Here is a 20,574-nt window from a genome sequence, read left to right as displayed (position 1 = left end):
GTAAGAGAGTAGCCCGTGCACCATGTGTTTCCCTCATTTACTTTCTTAGACAACACTTATCCTCACTTCAAGGATACAGATAATTCGATGAGCATCAGCTCTGAAGGAGAGGATAACATCGAAGGACAAATTTTCAAAAGAGACCCATTTGTGAATTTAATCCCAAAAAACGACCTTATTCAAACATATTTACAAAAACCGACCTGGTGTTAGCCTCAGCGCTGAAACCAGGTCGGTTTTTAAAAAAAAAATTCCGAAACTTCACGGTAGTTGAACTCCCGTGAAGTGTAGCAGATCTACTAAACTTCACGGGAGTTCAACTCCCGTGAAGTTTCATAGTTCAAAATTTTATTTTGAATTATAAAACTTCACAGGAGTTGAACTCCCATGAAGTTTAGTACATCTGCTAAACTTCACGGGAGTTAAACTCCCGTGAAGTTTCGGAATTTTTTTTTAAAAACCGACTTGGTTTCAGCGCTGAGGCTGAAACCAGATCGGTTTTTGTAAATATGTTTGAATGAGGTTGTTTTTTGGGAATAAAAATCTAAATGGGTCTCTTTTGAAAATTTGTCCTAACATCGAATAGTCTAATTGGAACACCAAGAAAACCGCGCGGGTTGCTAGAAAGAGTGCTAAAACATAACTATGAACTTGATGTTTTCCATTCGAATACAGAATAGGGCATCCGAGTTCTAATTCAAAGGCTATATATCACAAGAGGCAATTAATTTTACATTAGCAACATGGCCTTGGCTCTTACCTTTACGATAGTCAAGCTTGTCTATGGGGGCATTATTCACTTAATCCTTTTCATTAAGATGAAAAGCGGGGCAAAAAAAATAAAATAAAATAAAAATCAAGAAGGCCGTCTATTGTACAATCAGAATGATATCCTGTAAGGGGCTGTTTGGTTGTATGTTTTTACCATGTAAAAGGATGTAAAGTGTAAAAAAATGGGTCCCAATGTCAGCTTTCATCACTTTCAATTGTTTGTTTGTAGTTGTGAAAATAGTGTAAAGTGATTTTATATGTTGATGTGGCTTGTAAAGTGATTTCATGAAAAAAAGACATGATTTTAGAAGAAAGCTAACATTGAAGTTAGGAAAAATAATAAAAAATAATTCCAATCAATATGATCATTTAAGTAGGGACCACTTTTTACACTTTCCAAACAAACAATTAAAGTTTCATTTTGCAAACCAAACAAGTGTTTTATGATTCCAATGGAATAAAAAACAAACAAAGAAAAGTATAAAAGTGAAATTGATGAGGTGGACAACAACTTTCCAAGTTGTGTCATAAAAACACAACTTTACCAAGGTGGACAACAACTTTCCAAGTTGTGTCATAAAAACACAACTTTACCAACAACAACCAAACAGCCCCTAAAGCTAGATGTCAAACATCCAAAATTAAACCCCAACCAGAAATCAAGGCGCAAGTAGTGTTGTTCTACTGAGATTCATTTCTCATGCCATTCGTCTCTTCTTCAATTGCTCTTCCGGCATCATTGTCAGATTTTTCCAAACGTTGCTTTTTCTTAACAAAAGGATCAATATCTTGATCATCATCAGCATCTTCTTCTATTTCTAGATTATCAGCACCTTCTACTTCCAATGCATCTTCATCTGCTGCAACAAGTTCTGCAGGATCTTCAGCATTCTCATCTCCAGTTTCTTCCGTCTCAGCATCACCTTTGCCTTCATCTCTTTTTCTTTGTGGAATCACCTGAAAGAATGCATCTTTCCAGTCTCTTGTTTGCAAAAACTTCAGAAGTATCTCCACCACTTGGTTGACGGTAAGAACCTGTTCAGTAAAGCACAGGTAAGGAGAATAATCCAAAAGAATTAAACATGGAGAGGTACTTACAAAAATGTGAGCTCAAACGTTTCTACTTGACCAACTACTAAACATCATCCTGGTCTCTTTTTCTTCAAAAATGGTAAGAGACCTCACGAAGATAGACTAGAATAAGGGTGTCAAATGAACTAGCCACTTCAAAATAATTCATTTTGACTTCGTATTACCTGATTTTTGGCTCACTCAACTAACAAATGGTCAGACTTGCTCGCTTATGTTCAACTGGGCTTGCTCTCTTATGTTCAGTTCGGCTTGAGTTGGCCTTACTCGCTCGTGTTCGGTTTGAATAAGCTCTGTGTGTGCGCGCACGCGTGTCATAACGTATAAAGAATGGTTAATAAGTAATCTCTATTAGAAAACATCAAGCTAAATCAAGTTAGTAATAGTAACAGTGAAGAATTGGCTCAAACGTGGCTAATTCACTTTTTCCCTAAGTTTAACAAGAAAAGCACAGACATTCAAAACTCAAAATTAGCGGAACTCGAAACAACCACCTTAAGCTTGCAATATAAACAAACCAAACTTGACCTAACCTATTTGAGTTTTGAGCAAAAATGGCACTAAACTGGTTTTCCATGGTTTGGCTCTCTTCGAACCCTACGCCACTCAAAGCCAGAATATTTTGAGGGGGTGGGGGGTGGGGACACATTTTGCTTCCAAAAACAATGGATACACAAAAACAGGCATACCTGAGAGCTCGACATCTTAAGATAATTCCCAATTGGCAGTCTTGCACTTTGAATTCCCTGCTCATTTGCTTTCTTCATGGTTATTCCTTTCCACCGATTCCGATCAACTAATCCACCGATAATATAAATTTTCATTGGATCAAGCTCGTTGAGAACGGTTTCAGCATCTGCTGTTAGATAGACAAGATTCTCTTTCTGGTCTTGTAAAGCTTCAATATAAGATTTGGCCTCCTTTTCAATGATCCACTTATCAAATCCAGGAATTTTTTGTAACTGGGTTTCCATTTCTCCGGTGCATCCTGTCAACCAGAGATGAGCTGGTGAAGCACATCTTCCATTCACTGCATAGCAATACATAACCTGAAACCCTTATTAGTTCATAAATTCAATACAGGTTCTAGTAAAAGGGTTGCGTTAAAAGACAACATCAGAATAAAAGCAATTAGCGCTAGGTGACTTAGTTTCTGTTAGTTATGTTGAGTTAGATCATTTGAACCAGCTGCAAGCAATTTTATCCACATCTTTTAACTGGCAACCAAAATGGAGGACAATGGTCATCAGAATCTGTTACTGCAGATCAACTATTGTAGATGATAAGAAGATGGCCAGTATGAATCCCCAATTCCGCGTTCTTTGAAATAGGAATCATCAGTTATGAAAGAAAAGCAAACATCAAGTTGATAATTTACATGACAGAATATAGAATCTGTATAAGTACAATAATTCAAAATTAGAATATTTTAATGAAATATCATCATGATCAACAAAATAAATATACAACTTAAGCATGACCTATCTAAGATGGGTAGACAAAATGCAGGGCATATAAAATGTTTTTTTTTAACTAAGGGCTGAAATACCTTATCATCTCAGCGTCATATAATTTGATTTACACTTGCAAATTTCCAGTTGATGATGGTAACACAACATACAAATTACACAAACAAGCATGACGGACAAATAGTTGACCAGAATATGTACTTTTTGTTATTTTAAACTTATTCAAGGTATTGGGTAATAAAATTTAGAGGGAGCTGATAATCTTGTTCATATCAACCAGAAGCATGTAAGTATCAAACCAAAGTAACGTTTATTCGCTTGGGAGTACAACCAAGTGACACACTACAAAGTATCACATCAAGCCAAATCTCGTACTCATGATGCACAAAGAAAGGCTAAGGGCCTGTTTGGTTACTTTCCTTCATTTTCCAAAAAAAAATTTCCTTTACTTTCTTGTGTTTCCTTCACTTTCATGGAAAGTGTTTCTTATGTTTGTTTCGCCAAAAAACATGGGATAAAAGTAACTTCCACCTCTTTTCTTAGTAAGTAGTTGATATTAGAATAGATTCCCTCATTTTCTAGTGTTTGGTTCAAACTGAAAAAAAGAAGAAACCATGATTGTGATCACTATGGTGAGCTTACCACCCATATGAGACAAAGTTGTTGCCAACATAAATTGATGGGCGAATATACCCACTATTTGAGGGATTGTGCTCTGGAATACAATCGCGAAGTTAATTTCAAAATACGAACATTTGAGGGAGTAATTTCAAAATGTTTAAAGATTTGAGGGACTAATTTTAAATTTGAGTTAGTAGTTTGCAAGATGTTTTAAGAATTGAGGGATTCAAAATATGAACATCTGAGGGAGTTATTTTCAATTTGAGGGTCTAATTTTCAATTTGAGTTAGTAATTGACAAAATTTTTAAAGATTTCAGGAAATAATTGAAATTTTTATTAATTGGAGGACTAATATGAATACATGAGAGGGTGGGGGACTTTTTTTGAGAATAGTCCAAATTGAGTATTGAAAACACTGGTCCCCTGTTTTCAACAGCCTCAATTTGGGCTTTTTTAAAAAAGTCCCTCATGTTATGCATTGATATTACTCCCCCAATTAAAAAAATTTGCAATTATTCCCTCAAATCTTTAAAATTTTTGCAAAGCAGATCATCTACGCCTCTCTCCCCTTCTTCATCTAGATCCCTTGCTTCCTCAACCTCTACTGGTTTGTTGCCTGCGAGCTCTCGAAGTCTTGCAGCGATCTTTTCCCTCTCCCTTACCGAATCCTCATCCTCATCCTCGTCTTTGTGTTCATCATCATCACCATCTTCATCTGGATTATAATCGCTAACTGTCATAGTGTTAAGTTGACGGTGAAGGTTGTGAGGGTTTCGACGGCGGCGCTGGAGAGGGATATCGCGCTGATCTGCTTCCCTCACATCATTCAAAGCATCAGAGTCATAGGCCAGAGAAAATGGAAGCAGGAGAAAATGGAGAGGAGGCAAAATGAGAAAGGAGGGGGAGGAGTACGAGATCTGAATATTTAATCACCTTTAACACTACTTTCTGGCAAAATCAGGTGTTTTTTGAGAAAGAAAACAACTTCCCTTATAATCTAACGTGGCATCTCTTTTTTCACCACTTTCCTTTTTCTTTTTAAGTCGTCCAAACATCAGAAACTGAGGTAAAATGTCAAAATTTTGGAACTTTTCTCCATTATCAGTTTTCTTTAACCACTTTCTTTCGTTTTTTAAACCAACCGAACAGGACCTAAGTTGTATAATGTTACACATTTTTCGATCGCCATTGTAGGTACTGGTCCTCCGTTATAGTTATGCGAGGCACAGTATGAATCAAAATGCATTAACATGGTTAACAGGTAAATAAAACCAGTTTCAGTATATGTTTCCTCCGAATTCTACAACAGACTATCATTCTGCATGAAGCCTCATAATTAGTTCCTGATTTCTATTTGCATTTACTCCTATCTGCAGATAAATTCCTCTACACATCGCTAACAAATTAGCGCATTTGAAAAAATAAAGAAAAAGAAAAGTTCCAAACAGGCTCACCTGCTGCACTAAGCTATGGATCTCATTCGAAGTCATCAGCTCCGCGAACTCCAGATCAATAACAACCTTCTGCCCAATTTCTTTGGCTTTCTTCAACCTCTCAGCTCTCATTCCTCTCTCCTCGGCTCTCTTCCCCATCCTCTCCTTTCTCGTCTCCTTTCGCTCCTCGATCATCCTCGTTCTCTCCTCCTCCGACGCTGCGCTGCTCAGTTTCTCCTCCCACTCTCTCCTCCGACGCTCCAAATCCTTCCGTTTTCGCTCCTTTTCCTGCGATTTTCTCTCGGCCTTGCGCTCTGCTTGCCGCTGTTGCTTGGCGAGCTTCTTTCGCGCGCTTTTGGAGAGGGTAGGCTGGTCATTTTGGTTGGGTTCCTCCATTGCCAAAAGCTAGGGTTTTTGGAAGAGGGGAGGAATTGGGGGGAATTGGGGCAGGGTTTTGACTTTTTTGACTTGGGACGAGAATGTGGAAATATTTACCGTAGTGCCCTTTTTAACTTAAATAGTGGCCGCAAGTAACCTGACTCAGCAAAAAGTCGAGGTTTTTATACATATAAAACCCTAGAACGTTTGCCCTTCCTGAAATAAACAACCATAATAATAATGTGCTGTGTTATTAAACATTTTGAGAGAGAAAATAATGGAATTGATGGCTGTTTGTAGATGAGGATGAGATTCTTCCTCAATCTAACCATCAGCGAAGAAAAAGGAACATGACTCTGTTGCCAATTTTAAGCGCTAGAATTGGTGAGGGGAGAGGAATGGCCAAGGTCATGAAAGAGTAGGGGTGGCAATCTAGACACAAACCAAATAATCTACTCATACTCACCCACAAAATAGTCCAACTATACCCAACCACTTAACAAAGCGGGTCCTAAATGGGTGAGTATTGCTTCCCTCCAGCGTAAACATTTCATAACCGAACCCGCCCATAACCCAACCCAATCTGATCCGCTCCCACGCCCTCGTTCTCCTTTCTCCCCTTTCTCAAACCGTCAAACGCTCGATCCCTAGCGCCTCTCTCTCCTCTCAAGCGCTCGATTTCACCTCATCTTTCTCCGATCGAACCCTAGTTCCTCTCGATCAACAGGAGAATCGAATCTTCAACTTGTAGAGGCAACGATTAGGGTTTGAGTCTTGTTCGAGCGACTCTCATGTTCAAATTCAGGCCTTTGATCGAGCAATTTCAACATTCAGGTCTTCAATCGAACTAATCACTGGATTTTGAGGTACATTCTTTGTAGGGTTTCTTGATCTTGCCTTCTTTCAATTTTGGGGTTTTTTTAAATCCTGTCTCCTTTCAATTTTGAGATTTTCTTGAGTCTTTTATTCTTATTGGCATTAATGTTATAATTTGAGGAGCTTTGTAGTATGTTTTAGTCTTGAGATCATATTGGATTGATTAATTTTGCTAAAATTTTGGTTTAATTTGAAAAGTTTGAATTTTCACTACATTTTATAAGATAAATTTTCTTAGGAGGACAGGTCTCTCATATACTAGCAACTAAGATATTGTTTTGTAAGGAAATTAAATTGTCTTTTACTGCAAATTAAGCTTCAATCATATAGGCTGGAAATTTAATTAAGGTTTCCATCGAAAAATTGTCTTTTACTGCAAATTAAGCTTCAATCATATAGGCTGGAAATTTAATTAAGGTTTCCATCGAAAAGCTGACAAAAAAGGTGTCAGCCATATATATGTTCTTTTCTTAGCATCAACCAAGATCTAGCTAATAGTTGATCACATAGAATTAATGGTGCCTTTTGCATAATTACTCTATGCATCCAGTCTAAAGGCTAGAAGTCGTTTTAGTCATCCTAATGTGATTGGATTGACATCTCTCTCATCAAATCAGTTTTGATCAAAACCAGTTTAGTTCTGAACCAAGAGAAGAGTGGACGAAAACAAACCAGTTTAAGGCCAAAATTGGTGAGCTAGTTTTTAAGTTCTACTCGTATTCTTTTTTGCCAAACAGACCCTAAGTAATAAGTGCACTCGCACACAATCTAGGTTGCACAATTGTAGAAGAAATTCATGCCGACAAAGACTCTAGTGGTTATGTTTGTATGGTTAATATTATTTGGATTGGTGGAGTTATAAACCTTGTTCTTGTCTATAATATGTGATTAAGAGTTTCAAGGAGTCCATGTTTCTGCTTCTCTTTTCTTTCAGTCACTGTAATGTTACCTTCTGTAAATTTATGGTGTACATGTATTATATTAGACTAACATAGTTGTATCCTATGATCTAAATGCAGGTTTGGAAGATATTGAAGAAAGACATTTGTTGGTGCATGATTTTAGTGATATTCAAAATTTTGAATCTGAAGATGAAATCTAGATGTGTATTTTCTTTGAGGTATTACTAAATAACAGTGTCGATTTTGACGCTCCGTAGATATGTTCTTGACTGACAACATGTGCAGCTGTGCTCACTCTGTTACGTTCTTCCTGTGTTCCTGTTCAACAAACACATTTCATGATTTTACTTAACTGACCTGGTGTTGCAGTCCTCTAGAATGATTATTTTAGCGGGATTTATTTCTTATTTAGTTTTGGTTTGATAATCATTCCATAGACGTATAATTAGCTTTTCTATCTCTTACACTTTTGCTAATTGGGGTCAAGGTTCGTGATAGAAATTACAGAATGAAGGATGGTTTACGAGTAAATATTTCATGAACTGTTAAAGCTATTTGTAGCATATTGGTTCCACAATTCCACTTAGTATTTCTTTACTTCTTTTGGAGAACCGCACTGCTGGTTTATTTAATTAGTTTCGCAAATAAGCATGTTAGCAGTGGTTTGTTTGGCATCGTCCTTTAGCGTGCTATTCCATCTATTTGCTTGTGCCATTGTAGTCTCATTTCATCTTGAATACTCCTGTATCTGCATGAGCCAGCAAGTGTAGGTCGCTGCAATTATCTACAAAAAATATAAGATGCAGTATTTTATAGATTATCTTCATATAATAGCTTTTGTAGATTGTGTTTGACGAAAAAAGTAAAACTAGTGTCGAATTCCTATTTTCTATCAGCCCAGAATTGATGAAAAAGCTTCCAAGGCAGCAGAGTCTATGGTTATCAAAGAGATAAATTTGTTGCACAGCCAGGTGGAGGAGAGAGTGCAATCTCTACTCAACCAAGTTCTTCCTGTGCTCCTATATGTGTATCGAGCATGGGGCGCCCCGTATCCTACGAGCAGGCTGTAGCTTGGAAAGTCCTTAATGACGACGATTCTCACCACTATTTAGCTTTTATGTTTGTGAACTGGTCTTTTGTTTGATCATATTCCTCATTATGCATCTTGCCTCTTTTATGAAACTTAAATGTTGTATGAGGGACCAATTATGGATTGTACTCAGTTAAGTTATGTTGACAGCTTATCTACTATGTTTGCTTTATATGCTACCTATGTGTTCTTTGCTTTATAAAGACTTTTCTTGATCTTTTTGTTGCTCAATTCTCTCATTCTGAAGCCTCAAGTCAGGTTGAAAGTGCAAAAAAATCCCTAAAAGTTTGCAGAAAACCCCTTAAAATTTTACAGAAAGCCCCTTGCAAGTTTGCAGAAAATCCCCTGAAAGTTTACAAGTAGATCCCTGAAACTTACATATATATACAAGCATCATAACTAAATTGGTTATTGGGTCACCCATGAACCACCCATTTAGTAAATAGGTGGATGAGAAGTGAACCATTTAGCAAATGCTAAATGGGTCATAAATGGTCAAGTGGTCAAAAATGTGCCCACCTATTTATGACCCAACAAAGATCCAACCAAAACCATCCATTTGACATCCCTAGCAGAAAAAGGCAGAGGAAGAGCAAGAGGAGATGGAAATGAGTGCATTCTTTGGATTATTCCTGGCTGGTTCTCTGAGCCCTATGTTGCCTTTTATGATAAAACATATCTCTGTTCTTCTGTTGTCTTTCCTCAATTATTTTTGGTTAATATAGTTGTTGGGACAAATCTGGTGCTCAATAGAGTAGGGTCCCAGCGAATAGTAAAGCGAAGGTAATAAAATGAACACACGTATTTATGTAAAAAATCTTCTAAATAAATTTGGGGTAAAAACCACGGTTAATGATAGAAAAATCCACTATGAGGAAAAACTTCAAAGTTACAATTTATCTTTACGAGGAGAAACTCTCTCTATTTTTCTCTCACTCTTTTATACGTGGAGTTGTTGTTTATGGGATGGATTTTTCTTGAAGAGTTTTGGGCCTATTTATAGCGGTCGGGAAAATACTATTCCTAATTTTTTAATATTTTATTTCATCTTTCGGTGCAGCTTCTTTCGGTGCATTTATTTTTAGGGAGCCGCCATCTTTTATTTTTCCACAATTGTGGTTGCCAGCAATTGTTGTTGACAATCTCTCACTTGAAGATTTGATTGAGTATCAATCATATCTTCACATCATTTTTCTATCTTGTCATCTTCATGTTGCTCACATCTCTTACAGACCACAAGAGGATCATCACCAAATAAATTTGTCCGTATTGATTGTTTTTGCTAAAAAATTTGCTAGGTTTTTTTGGTGTGAATTTTCAGTATATCCACTAATCATTCTTTCACTTCTTCACGAATGAAGTGGTACTGCACTCGAATGTGTTTTGTCTTTGAATGAAAGGATGGATTTCTTACCAAATGTAAAGCACTCTGTCTGTCACAAAATAGAGAATTTTTTTCGTTCATGCCCGAGTTCCTCTAGTAACATTCTCAAACATATTGCCTCTTTACTACCTTGTGTAGCTGCTACATATTCTGCTTCTGTTGCTGATGTAACCACAGTTGACTGTAATTTTAATATCTAACTTACAGCTCCACCAGCAAGTACAAACACAAAGTCTTTGGTGGACTTGCTAGTATCACGATCACTTGCATAATCAGAATCAACATATCCATTGACAATAAAATCTGATCCTTCATAACATAATGCAATATTTGAAGTTCCCTTAATATATCTTAGGACCCTCTTTACAGCATTCCAATGCTCTTTACCAAGATTCGTCATGTATTGACTAACCACTCCTACTGCTTGTGCAATGTCTGGTTTTGTACAAATCATAGCGAACATTAAACTTTTCATTGTTGATGTATACGGTACTCGAACATCTCCATCCTTTCTTCTTCGTTGTTAGGACTTATAGTTGAGGATAACATGAAATTAACAGGAAGTGTGATAGAAATTAACTTATAATTTTTCATATTGAAGCGTCGCAAGATTTTCTTTAAATAATTTTCTGAGAAAGCTAAATATTCCTATTAATTCTATCTCGATAAATTTGCATCCCTAGAATCTTGTTTGTAGATTCTAAATCCTTCATTTTAAATTCTCTAGCCAACTATGCCTTTAATTTTTTGATACGATCTTTGTTGGGGCCTGCAACCAACATGTTGTTAACATACACTAATAAAATAAAAAAATTATTTTCACCAAACCTCTTGAAATACGCACAAAGGTCTAAATTAAGCCTGTTGTATTCAACGCTCACGATGAATGAATTAAATCTCTTGTGCCAACACCTCGGTGTCTGCTTTAGACTGTACAGAGATTTGTTCAACATACAAACCAAGTTCTCTTTTTTTCTTCAAAACCTTCTGGTTGGAGCATATAAATTTCTTCTTCATGATCTCCATGAAGAAATACTATTTTCATATCTAGCTGCTCTAGATGTAAGTTAAATATAACGCTCATAGTAAGAACTACCATAACTGTTGTAAGTCGAACTACAGGAAAAAAATATCATTAAAATCAATACCTTCTTTCTGAACATATATCCCTTTACCACCATTCTAGCACGATATCACTCCACTTGATCGTCGCCATTTCACTTGGCCTTATAGACCAATTTATTTCTAATGGTCTTTCTTCCTTGTGGTAGTGACACAAGGACCCAAATCTTATTCTTATGGAGAGCTTTAATTTCTTCATGCATTGCTGTCATCCTTTAAGATACATTTGTGCTATTTATAGCTTCATGAAAAGTTCACGGCTTTCCTGTTAGGACTCATGTGGTGAGCCTAATTCTCTAATCTTGTTTTGATAATTTAATAAATAATTTGTAACGTGTTTTCTAGTGTTTGGTTTTGATTGATTAACCCAGGTTGAATGATACAAGAGTCATATTGTTAATGGAGCATATACAAGTCAAATCAAGATCCTCGATCGAGCTTCATATGCAATCTATATGGTATATTAGTGTAGGGTGTATTTTATGTATCAATACTTTGAAGCTCAAATTATATGCACATACACATTTCTTACTTTCATCACAATTTGGATATTTTTAAGTTATCTTTATTTTATTGTCTTATGGACAAAATAATCTTTGTATACATCTTTTATATAGTCCATAAATCAGTTCAAAATATTTTTACAACTTTGTTTAAAATATATGTCAATATCAAGTGTTCATACAAACACGTATTTTTGAGTTTTTGCAAAACGACAAGTTTTCACAAATGGGAAATGCAATTTGAAAATTTTCTTTTGTAACATGTTCATTTTTATGTTTATAAACATTTTCCCAAGTTTTATAGTTTTTAGAATTTATAATTTGATATTTTTTAAAGTTAATTCAAATTTAGTTTTTTAATAGTTATTATCATATATCAATTTTCGGTCGACTGCACAAGGCATGCCGGTCGACCGACCAGAACAAAATTATTTAGTTTTGTTTCTCAGGGTAGTTCGGTCAACCGAACATGACCTTCCGGTCGACCAACCAGAACTCATATTTTAGCTGATCTTTTTCAGGGTGTTTTAGTCTACCGACAACTTGTATTCGGTTGGCTGATGCACAACCTTCGGTCGACCGACCATTGTCATCCGGTCGACTGAAATAGTAGTCGTTGGCATAACGGTTAGTTTTCTAGATTTTGTGTTTTTTTATTGTTTTGTTGCTTTGTGATGGTTTCTTGGGCTGGTTTCTTCTACCTTATATATACCCCATTGCATTTAACACTCCCAACAACCAAGAAAATTTTAATCAAGTTTTACAAGAATTTAAAGTTTGTTTAAGTGTTGTTTTATAAGTTTTTGTGAAGAAACTTTCACAAGAGAAAAATGAGATTGATTCTATAGGTTTGAGCTTCATTTTCATCCATCTCTCTTTCTTAAATTCTAGAGAAGATTCTTCTAAACTCTATCTCTAGCCTTATACAATTATTTGTTATTTATTCATTTTGTTAAGCTAGAATTTATATTGAGTTTAGTTTTGATTATTGCTCTTTGTTCACCCACATCCCTATTGACCTTTTAGTATTTTCATACACTATATTATTGGGTTGTGGTGAATGATACATTAAGTGTGAGCTTCATTGAGTTCTCATTTTGTTAGAGAACAAAATCTTTATATTTGAGAATATTTGTGAGGGTCACTTGTTGTATGCAGCGGAACTCGAATCACACGAACAAGAATGAGAAAGATCACAACCACACAAGCAACCACAAATCACAGTAAGACAAACAAGTTTTATATGGTTCGGCAAGTTGCCTACATCCACGGGGCAAGGAGGGGGGAGTTCTTACTATTAGAGATGAAGAGAATACAAAATTTTTGGGTTACAAAATCACTCAAAATCCTAAAAACAAAACTCTCTAAATCTCTCACAAATCTCCCACAATTGGATGCAACAATCCTCTCTCAAAGACTGCTAAAAACATCATTCCTTAATCCTAATTAATCGTGATTAGGGTTATATATCAACTCAAAATGAAATGGATCAGAAAACAAAAACATGCCCAAACCCACTACGCGGTCGATCGTCGAACCCATCGTACGGTCGACCGCCAAAAGTCCAGAGACAAAATCACCTACAAGGTTTTGGCACAGTCAACCGTAGAACCCATCGCGATCAACCGCCAAAAGTCCAGAGACCAACCCTGTCATGTGCACGTTCGCGGTTGACTGCCGCACTATATGCGATCAACCGTGAAGCTTCCAAAATGCCTCCTGCTTGTTTTCTCCAGAACTTCGTTGTCGTTTCTACAGCGAGCTCGAGAGATTTAGGCGAAGTCGGTGCTGACAAGCGGAGTTGAGAATAGAGGAGCTCGATCCAGGCGAGCTCAAGCGAGGATCTACAGGCGAGCTCCAGCAACAGGTCGCTATGGTTTCCCTATAAAAGGGAAACCCAGAGCACCTCTCTCCGAAACTTCTTCTTCTCTCTCTCTCTCTCCTTCTCACTATTTCAACCCTGGGCATCGGCGACGTTCTTCTCTCTCTTCTCTATTCTTTTTTTCTCCAGCGCTCACTCAGAGATTTGAGGAGGGGGGATATAAAAGGGGAATTTAAGAGGGGAAATTTAAGAAGAGAGATCTTCACTGTAGCTACAATGTTAGATTTTGCATTTATTGAGAGAGATCAAGTTTGAGATTTGCTTTTGCATTGTAATTTTTTTTATTAATAAGAAATTAATTGTGTGGCTCCTGAAAACGTAGGCAAATTTGCTGAACCTCGTAAATCTTGATGTACTTTTCTCTATACTGTGTTTTTGCTATTTTAGGGGTTTAGCGTAGCCCTGGGTATTTCCCCAACAACTGGTATCCGAGCTTGAAACGATCTAGAGAAAGTCAGATTCCAGTGGGAGCGATGGTCGCAGATGAAGGAAAAGTGAGATTAGAGAAGTTTGATGGAACAGATTTCGGATTTTGGAAGATGCAGATAGAGGATTATCTGTACCAAAAGAATTTGTATCAACCCCTTTCGGGGAAGAAGCCGGAGAGTATGAAAGAAGAAGATTAGAACCTTCTAGACAGAAAGGTCCTCGGGGTTATTCGTTTGGCATTAACCCGCAATGTTGCTTTTAACATTGCAAAGAAAAAGACCACGATGGGTCTTATGGCAGCACTTTCAAATATGTATGAGAAGCTATCAGCCTCAAATAAAGTTCATTTAATGAGGCGGTTATTCAATCTGCGAATGACGGAAGGTGCATCGGTAGCACATCATCTCAATGAACTCAATACAATCACAACACAATTGAGTTCAGTTGATATTGAGTTTGATGAAAAAGTACAAGCATTGATCCTTTTGTCTTCCCTACCAGAAAGCTAGAATTCTACAGTCACAGCTATGAGTAGCTCGTCGGGAAGTAACAAGTTCAAGTTTAATGACGTTCGTGATCTGGTTCTCAGTGAGGAGATCTGACGGAGAGAGTCGGATGAAGCTACAACCTCTTCAATATTGCATGCAGAGTCAAGAGGTAGAAATCAACCAGAGGAAATGGATCAGAGGATAGGAGGTCCAAATCCAGGAATCCCAGCAGCTCGAAGGCTATCGAATGTTGGAAGTACGGGAAAACCGGGTACTACAAGAATCTGTGCAAGAGTGCACAAAAGGAGTAGGAGGAAAAGGCAGATGCAAATGTTGCTTTCACCTTAGGAGGAGATGATGCATTGATATGCTCTTTGGAGAGCAAGGAGGAGTCTTAGGCGTTGGACTCTAGAGCATCATTCCATGCTACTTTTCAGAAAGAATTCCTCGAGAAGTATATCCCCGAAAACCTTAGAAATGTATACTTTGGTGATGATCAACTATATGTCATTATTGGAGAAGGTGTAGTAAAGATTAAGTTAAATGGGTCAGTATGGGAGCGGAAGGATGTCAAGCATATTCCCAACCTGGAAAAAAAACTTAATCTCAGTAAGCTAACTAGCTCGTGAAGGTTACACTACAACTTTCCATGGTGATGATTGGAGGATTTCAAAAAGTGCAATGACAATTGCTCGAGGCAGGAAGACTGGTATCCTGTATATGATAGCAGATGTATGTTGTTTGATCTTAGTTGCAACAGGCAATGAGACTTCAAAGCTGTGGCACTAGAGACTCGGTCATATGAGTGAAAAGAGGATGAAAATTATGCACACAAAGGGAAAACTCCCAGGTTTACAATCAGTAGAGATTAATATGTATGAAGAATGCATACTTAGAAAGCAGAAGAGAATCAGCTTTTAGACAAGTGGCGGAACCCCTAGGAAAGAGAAGCTAGAGCTGGTTTACTCAGATGTTTGGGGACCAACCACCACCGTGTCCATTGGTGGGAAACACTACTTTGTGACTTTTATCGATGATCACTCTCGGAAAGTATGTGTCTACTTTCTGAAGGATAAATCAGAAGTATTTAAGGCTTTCAGAAGATGGAAAGCCACGGTCAAGAATAACACCGGTCTGAGAATAAAGAAGCTCAGGACCGATAATGGCGGTGAGTATGAAGACATCAGATTCAAGAAGTTCTGCTATGAGCACGGGATCAAAATGGAGAGAATCATGCCCGGCACGCCTCAGCACAATAGTGTAGCTGAACGGATGAACAGGACGTTAACAGAGAGAGCCAAAAACATCTGTATACAGTCAGGCCTACCGAATCAGTTCTGAGTAGAAGCAATCAACACAGTACCTTACTTGATCAACCGAGGTCCATCAGTTCCATTGGAGCACAGAATACCAGAAGAGATATGGTGCGGAAAGGAGGTAAGCCTCTCACATCTCAAAGTTTTCGGTTGTGTAGCTTATGTGCATATTAGTGATCAAGGAAGGAATAAGCTTGATCTAAAGTCCAAGAAATGCATATTCATCGGGTATGGTGAAGATGAGTTCGGCTACCGCATTTGGGACAACGAAAACAAGAATATGATCAGGAGCTGAGATGTGATATTTAATGAGAAGGTGATGTACAAGGATATGCACAAGACAGATGAATCAGAGAGCGAGTCAACATTTATAGATGCAGATAATGTCTCGAGTAACCTCTCGGAAGAACCCAATGCAGAAGGTCCTATGCCAGAAGAGCCTGTTGGACAGAACGGTGTGCAGGAGCCTGACGTGCCAACTCCGATATTGAGAAGAACTTCTCATCCTCCTATGCCTAATAGCTGATACATGAATTTTATGTTGCTGATAGATGAAGGGGAGCCTGAAAGCTATGATGAAGCTTGTTAAAGTGGAGATGCGAGCAAGTGGGAGCTTGCCATGAAAGAAGAGATGAAATCTCTGATCTCTAATCATACATGGGAACTAGCTGAGTTGCCCATGGGGAAGAAGGCATATCATAACAAGTGGGTGTATCGAGTGAAAAAGAAACACGATGGTTCCAGAAGATACAGAGCCCGACAAGTGTCAAAGGATTTCAATAGAAGATCCAAGGAAGTAATAATCCAGCGGATATGTTGACAAATGCAGTGATATTTTAGAAACTAAAGTTGTGCATAATTTCAATTGGCCTTCATGCATAGGTGATGAAGGCGGAGCCACACAGGAGGAGGTGATTGTTGAGATAGCCCGTCGATGGTGGTTTTGTCTCCAAGTGGGAAATTGTTAGTGTCGGGTGTAGACACAAACCGTCAGGCGGGCCTCTGGCGAGCTCAGGCGAGGTCGAAGGCAAGGTCAGGCGAGCTCGAGTAGGCTTTAGGCGAGGTCCAGGTTGACCTGCAGGCAAGGTCGGTGCTTCAAGCGAGCTCGAGCTCCTTCAGGCAAGGTCGAACCCCCCTTGTAGGCGAGCTCGAGGGCTTCAAGCGAGGTCGGTGCTGACAGACGGGGTCGAGAGTGGGCGAGCTCGATCTAGGCAATCTCAATCGAGGATCATTTTTTTTTTTTTTTTTTTTTTAGCCTATATCTCCAATTTTTGAGGAACTGATATTATAAAAAGAAGTTTTCTAATATTAAAGGGAAACCCAGAGCACCTCTCTCCGATGCTTCTTCTCTCTCTCTCCTTCTCACGATTTCAACCCTTAGCAGTGGCAGCATTCTTCTCTCTCTGTTCTTTTCTTTCTTTCTCCAGCGCTCACTCAGAGATTTGAGGAGGGGGGATATAAAAGGGGAAATTTAAGAAGTGGGAAATTAAGAAGAGAGATCTTCACTGTAGCTACAGTGTTAGATTTTGCATTTATTGAGAGATCTCAAGTTTGAGATCTGCTCTTGCATTATAATTTCTTTGATTAATAAGAAATTAATTATGTGACTCTCAAGGACGTAGGCAAGTTTGCCAAACCTTGTAAATCTTGGTGTACTTTTTTTATACTGCGTTTTTGCTGTTTTAGGGATTTAGCGTAGCCCCGGGTATTTCCCCAACATCACGCACTTCTTGACCACCAAAGGAAAAATGATAAAGAAAAAAGCAATAAGAAAAATAGAAAAGAAAAACTCTACACCAGTCAGATCTTAACGCCATCGTTCGCCATCGTTCATTCTTTATACGACACAACTGCTTAACTCCTTTATTAAATTTCAGATGTTTTGGAAGGGACAAAATCTCCTGCCAAAGGTTCCATATAGATATTCACTAATTTGTCACTGATAGGCTAATCAAGTCTATTATTATACATTAGAGGAAAAAAAGGGGGGGGGGGTAACGCTAGATCATTAATTCAAAAGGAAAAATAAAATAAAATAAAACATTTGTGCACATACATATCGTGTTTTTCTTTTATACTTTGTGGAGTTAACGTTTTACAACTTACTCGAGGTAATCGTAGTTTGCAGCCTGCACAAAAGAAGGAGTTTGCGATAAGTCTCCTAAACGTGAAGACTTTGAATCAAAACGGTCTCCAAATATTGTTTATCGTCAAGTGATCTCAATATGCCTTGGCCATAGTTTCAGTTTAGCAAATATAACCTCTGAGACTAATTCAAAACTTACCAACAACAAATAGTGGAGTCCAAAAGCCGTTAGGTGTTGCTAATGCGCTTATTTATCCATTCTGCAACACCTTATCGCCTTTTGAGCTGGGTTGTTAAGGAGGCTAACTTGCATCGTCAAATGTTACCTTTACGGTGGCGTGACTAGCTATTATTGTTCAAAGGATGTCTCAGAAGGCAATATGATGAACCATCTATGGATTAGAAAATGAAAGAGCACATGAGTGAGGGTGAGGGGGGGGGGGGGGGGGCGTGGGGTATGTGGCCTTGCTATGGTGGGTTCAATAATCTGATTATACCTCAAAAAAACTGTATTGTAAGCATTAACCCTGGTGAATTATTGCGATCCCATGCTGCAGTCTAATTTGGAGTCAAACAGTAGGTGGAGACGCATCTAGATGTAAAATAGGATTTTTTTTTCCCATTATGTTTGAAAACTCTTGGATCAGGATCAAGGGTTATGTCAAGAAGTGAAATTTCCACTTTTTTACCTGAATAACACGTTGGGCCAAAAATTAATATTTTGCATAAATCAGGTTGTCTGCGTCTAAGGGGCTGTTTGGTTCCATGTTTTTGAGGGAAAGACTCTCTTGAAAGCCTGCTAAGAGTGTCAAAAGTGTCACTTTTTGGCAGGCTATCAGCCAAAATCTTCTTTTTTAGAGGCGATTTTGGCTGAAAGCCTGCCAAAAAGTGACACTTTTAGCAAGCTTTCAAGAGAGTCTTTCCCTCAAAAATAGGGAACCAAACAGCCCCTAATGCCTCTGAAGCGGATACTTCCCCCAAATAACCATGTACATGTTTCTCAATATTGGTCAACACCTGAATATCTTAAATGCTTCGATTGCTAAACATTTATTAATTCTCAAATAATTTGTATTGGATTTAAGCATGGATGAGGTACGTTGAACTATTTCCATTTCAGCCAATATAGTTTAATAAAAAAATTTATATATAATCATGACCTAGAATTCACCGAAGCTCCAAACTGAACCGAAACCTAGCCGTAAGTTTTAGTATTTTAGTTTCCAATAGGAATAAGCTAATAACATACTTTGCAAAAAGGCAGCCCTTTTGTAGTAGAGGGAATTAGGCGTGAAATGTTTTGTTTTACAGTTGTTCTGTGGGAAAAATAGAAAGCAAGGGAAATCTTAGAAGGAGCGCTATTGGCAAATTTAAAATACTTGTCTATGCTGTAACTTTGACTTGTGGTTGTGGGTGACTTTGAGAGTCATATTAAAGAAAAAATTATGAAAAATTAGTGCTCATTGCAAGACCTTTAGTATGGAGGTGTCATCTTTTATTGACACATAGTCCCTCAGCTAGTATAGTTATTAAGACGCGACTGATTAGGTCTCTAATTATAATCATAATTAAATATTAAAAAAAAAGACAAAACCCCTTACTACACTCCACCAAATTTGTTGTAGCTGGTCTGAACAAGCCTCTATTAAATTCACCTCCGACGACCGAATCTGCTTCAAGGTCAAGTCCTCATTTGATTATTTTGTCCTACACAGACTAATTGGATCCAAATATTATACTTTTACTAGCCATGGTCCTATTCTGGTCTCAAATAAATCTTCTTAATCATCAATAGAATAGTTTCCTTGATGTGGACTGATGACCTTTTTAATTAAACATAATGGAGCATTCTTAATCATCAATAGAATAGTTTCCTTGATGTGGACTGATGACCTTTTTAATTAAACATAATGGAGCATTAATTTTTGCAGTTTCTCATTAGAACTTGATGTGGACTGATGACCTTTTTAATTAAACATAATGGAGCATTAATTTTTGCAGTTTCTCATTAGAAAAAGAAATCATCAATGGATAGAAAGCGCGTTAGATACAGATTTAAACCTGGCACCAACCTGAAGTCTGTTATCAAATTCGGTTAAAATATAGGCAAATATGTAGTTCTCTTTCCAAACTGAAAGCAGTACATGAACTAGCTTTATACGTGGACACCATACAATCAGTCATTATCAAGAAAACTAATAAGGGAATTGGTATGCATTTCAAAAATAAAATAAAATAAATAAATAAATAAAAATATGTATAAAAAAGAAATAAAATACCTACCTAACTATATATTATGCAACAGCAGTCTAATGCAGTATATATACACACGCACTCGCCTCTGCTTACAGACCACAATATCACACCTAGCATTTCAGTCCATCATCTATAGCTAGGCCAGCCCAAAGGATTCTAATGGCTTATTGTATCAGAACTTGCGGATGCAAGAGGGTACCCCTCTCTCTCGTGCGGGTGGCTATTCTCATACTATACATCGGAGCCAACGCTCCATCATGTTTCCCTCTGCAGGGTGGCGGAAGAATAAGATGCATCGACAGAGAGCGAAGAGCTCTCCTCGACATTGGAAAAGACATGTACGATCCTGGCGACTGGCTGTCTTCTTGGAGGAAAGGTGGAGACGACTGCTGCAGTTGGCTAGGAGTCGAGTGTGACAACGTCACCGGGCATGTCGTCGAGCTCAGCCTCCAGTATCCTTCCCAGGATGACGGTCCTG

At 37.9% G+C, this 20,574-nt stretch overlaps 1 protein-coding gene across 1 annotated transcript; it reads right to left on the bottom strand.

Annotated features, from left to right (window-relative positions):
- LOC109840232 (tRNA (guanine(9)-N1)-methyltransferase) lies at positions 1,325-5,877 on the bottom strand. The gene is made up of 3 exons (XM_020408795.1): positions 5,406-5,877; positions 2,550-2,909; positions 1,325-1,806 (listed from the first exon to the last, which is right to left on the bottom strand). The coding sequence occupies exons 1-3, from the start codon at positions 5,778-5,780 to the stop codon at positions 1,453-1,455; spliced, it is 1,089 nt and encodes a 362-aa protein (XP_020264384.1). The 5' UTR covers positions 5,781-5,877; the 3' UTR covers positions 1,325-1,452.

The sequence above is a fragment of the Asparagus officinalis genome, chromosome 5 (genome assembly GCF_001876935.1).
Source record: "Asparagus officinalis chromosome 5, Aspof.V1, whole genome shotgun sequence".
Lineage (NCBI taxonomy): Eukaryota > Viridiplantae > Streptophyta > Magnoliopsida > Asparagales > Asparagaceae > Asparagus > Asparagus officinalis.
Note: the sequence above shows the minus strand (reverse complement) of the source record. Positions and strands in the feature narration are given on the sequence as shown.

Coding starts and splice junctions, on each gene's coding strand:
- LOC109840232 (XM_020408795.1), bottom strand. CDS start 5,780: ATGGAGGAACCCAACCAAAATGACCAGCCTACCCTCTCCAAAAGCGCG. Junction 2,910..5,405: donor TCCATAGCTTAGTGCAGCAG/GTGAGCCTGTTT, acceptor TAAGGGTTTCAG/GTTATGTATTGCTATGCAGT. Junction 1,807..2,549: donor TTAAGATGTCGAGCTCTCAG/GTATGCCTGTTT, acceptor TTTACTGAACAG/GTTCTTACCGTCAACCAAGT.